This window comes from Akebia trifoliata, chromosome 11 (genome assembly GCF_017979445.1).
Source record: "Akebia trifoliata isolate Shusen 1 chromosome 11, ASM1797944v1, whole genome shotgun sequence".
NCBI lineage: Eukaryota > Viridiplantae > Streptophyta > Magnoliopsida > Ranunculales > Lardizabalaceae > Akebia > Akebia trifoliata.
Genome location: NC_141385.1, coordinates 16,503,026 through 16,506,215, shown reverse-complemented (window position 1 = coordinate 16,506,215; position 3,190 = coordinate 16,503,026). Strand labels below are relative to the sequence as shown.

The following is a 3,190-nucleotide window of genomic DNA, read 5'->3' as shown; positions in this document are numbered from 1 at the left end:
GACTTGGCAAGGTAAGCTGCCAAAAGTCCCGAGTCCATACTTGAACTTATATACATAGAAGCTTCTATGTATTTTTAATATATGTTATTATTATTTTTAATATTAAAAGCTCCCTATAGTCATTAGTCAACAAAACCTAAATTCAACATTCAACGTCGCGTTTATGAAAAAAAATAGAAACTTAACAAGACATCTACCTCCCAAATTAAATACTAGCAATATAAAAGAAATACACAACTGCCCCGGTTCCACACCCCATAGGACAATAGTCGCAAAACCTTCTCCTTTTCCTTCTCCCTCTTCAAGAGAACAAGATATGGGACAGTATGATCAGGTCAGACCCTTAGCACCAGCTGCCGAACGAATAGCAAGCGATGAAGAGGTTGGAGTATTGAATTCGAAGAAGTTACGGAGGCGAAGATGCATCAAATGTTTTGGTTGTTGCACTGCAGTTATCCTAATTCATGTTGTAGTAATTATAGTGCTTGTGTTCACAGTGTTCCGTGTCAAAGATCCTAGAATCATGTTGAATGGTATACAAATCGTTCATATTAAATTGATCAATGGGACGATACCTGACCCATCAGTTAACATAACAATTACGGCCGATATCTCGGTGAAGAATCCAAACGTGGCATCGTTCAAGTATGGGGAAAGCAGCACAACACTTTTCTACCATGGTAATGAGGTCGGTGTGGCTCTCACACCAGCAGGAAAAGCCAAGGCACGACGAACACAACGAATGAATATAACAGTTGAAATGATCACCGCGAAGTTCTTGGCTGATCCGAATTTGAAAAGCGATACGGATTCGGGGCTTTTGACCATGGACAGCTACACGAAATTAGGTGGGCGGGTGAAAATGATTAAGATTATCAAGAAACATGTTGTTGTTAAAATGAATTGCACTATGACCGTTAATTTAACAAGCCAGACACTCCAGGAACAGAAGTGCAAGAGGAAAGTATCACTTTAGGGTTTATGTTTTGATTTCTTCAACTAGAAAACATGGAGTATTTTTCATGTTGGAGTTACAAATTAGCAGATATAATTATTAGTTTCCACATGTAAAATATAAATTTTAGTTATGTTTTGTGTATTGTGTTTCTATATAGTTTGATGAGCTCTTTGTACCATCATCCCTCATATTACTTTGGCTTTTAATTCTCAGTTTTCTTACGTTTTATTTTTTTTTAAAAGTATTTTACCATTATTTGCTTGCTCAATAAGACTCTGGATTTTTTAATTGAGACCCAATACCTCTGTTTTTGGGTGTAAATAGGTCCCACTCTCAACAGGACTAGATTAGTTTCCAAAGATGAAAAGAGAATTTGAATTTTCTACTTATGAATCTCATCTATTGAATTTTATTCAAGTTGATTTTGATTGATAACAAATATTATTAGTCTACCGGATGGAGTTCGAGTATTGAGAGCTGGTACAACATTACAAAATGAACTCCAGCTATCGATATTTGGTTAATCAAAGGAATTAGTGTTGGAGTTGGAGTTATCATAGAACACCAACTACACCAAATGTCATCATAAATTAGACACTATAGAGGGACCCCATGGTTTGCGCGAGATTTTTTGCTCACAAAAAAGTCAATCTAAAATTTTCATAGAATCCTCGATGACCAATTGTAAGAAGCCCTAACAAGTGTAGTTTTGCAAATTGGGCATGCCCTCAATACATGTGGGTTCGTGTGATTGGTCAATCCTGGATTTTATGAAATCCTGAATTGACATTTCTGCAAAAAAAAAAATTAACTTTTTGTGACTTGTTAGTAGTAGCCCAACTAACAAGCATAATGATGAACGCAAGCGGTAAATCATACCCCGGTTTGTACGCGGTTGATGTGGCAAGGTCATAGAACGACAAATCTTTCTTCCATGTGTATCCCAAAGAAAAAGATCTATGGTTCTGTGCCCTTACCACATCAATCGCGTGCAGACCACGTATGATTTATCTCGTGCATTCATCACGGGTAAACTAACAGTAGGCTTATGTGTTTTACTCAACAACATGATGACTTGGTGCTTTAACAGGCATAAATACTAGTTGTACAAAGAGCCATGGTTTCAAAACTCGTCCGAGACCGAGACATATCGTCTAAGTCGTCTCGGTATCAGGCATGAACGAGACGGATAGACAAGTCAATTTTTCAAATGAGATTTAAGGCCCAATGTTCATTTTTCAAATTTGGAACGAGACGTCTCAAACGTATCAGAAAACTAGTCCGAGACGACTCGGTATCTAGCATGGACAAGATGAGACAAGAAACCAAATTTTAAAACCATGCTAAGAGCTTCCTGCAACAGCAACATGATGTACACGAGGCATGCCATAATAGGTCCATCTTTGGCATACCAGTGCACAACATAAGTAGTGGCGATGGATCCCATTTAACAGGAACTAGAACCACTTTCCTATTGAAACTTATTAGAGTCAGAGTTCTTGGAACATAACCAACTGAGAACCAAAATCGATAGGAATGAATAAAACCCGAGAATCAGAACCATTTAAAGGGAAAATTTTTTTATGGTTCCGATTGTGGTTCGGTTAATTTGAAGATTGGAATTGAGGAAAATTAACTGTTCAAGTTCTGATTCCTGGAGAAACCGACCCATTGACACCCTTAGTAGGTTAATAATTTATCCTTAGTCCTTGCCTTATTTTATTTTCTTTTTACACGTGACACATTCTTTCAAGCCTAGTTAGGCCTAAATATGTGGCCTACCTTAAAACATAACAAAATCAGATTTGTGGCCATCGCATTTCTGATATATATATATATACATATACATTTTAGGGAATGTAGGTTTGTGAGTAGGCTTTTTATATAGGTAAATGGGTATTGATATTACATCGCCAGACTCTACCAATTGAACAAGCTTACTAAGGATCTGTTTGAAAAGTTCACCCAGAGTGTTGGATATTCAAGTGTTCAAGTCCCGAAAATTCAACTTTTGAAAATTGACGAAGAATGTTAATTATAACTTTTGTATTTTATTGCGTACAAGAATTCACCCTGAAGAGATAGCGTGAAATTTTAAAAGGAAAAAAAAATCCAACTTCCTATTTGAGATTGAAGATAAATTCTTATTTATTAATTTATTATCATTTATTATTATTATTTTAAATTTAAATTTTAATATATTTTAATTATTTATTATTTTAATTTATTTTT

General features: G+C 35.7%; 1 protein-coding gene across 1 annotated transcript; it reads left to right on the top strand.

Moving 5' to 3' along the window:
• Nucleotides 1-222: 222 nt before the first annotated feature.
• On the top strand, nucleotides 223-1,136 carry LOC147391054 (late embryogenesis abundant protein At1g64065-like). The gene has a single exon (XM_086457226.1). It carries the CDS (start codon nucleotides 317-319, stop codon nucleotides 974-976), a length of 660 nt encoding a protein of 219 aa, XP_086313352.1. The 5' UTR covers nucleotides 223-316; the 3' UTR covers nucleotides 977-1,136.
• Nucleotides 1,137-3,190: the final 2,054 nt, after the last annotated feature.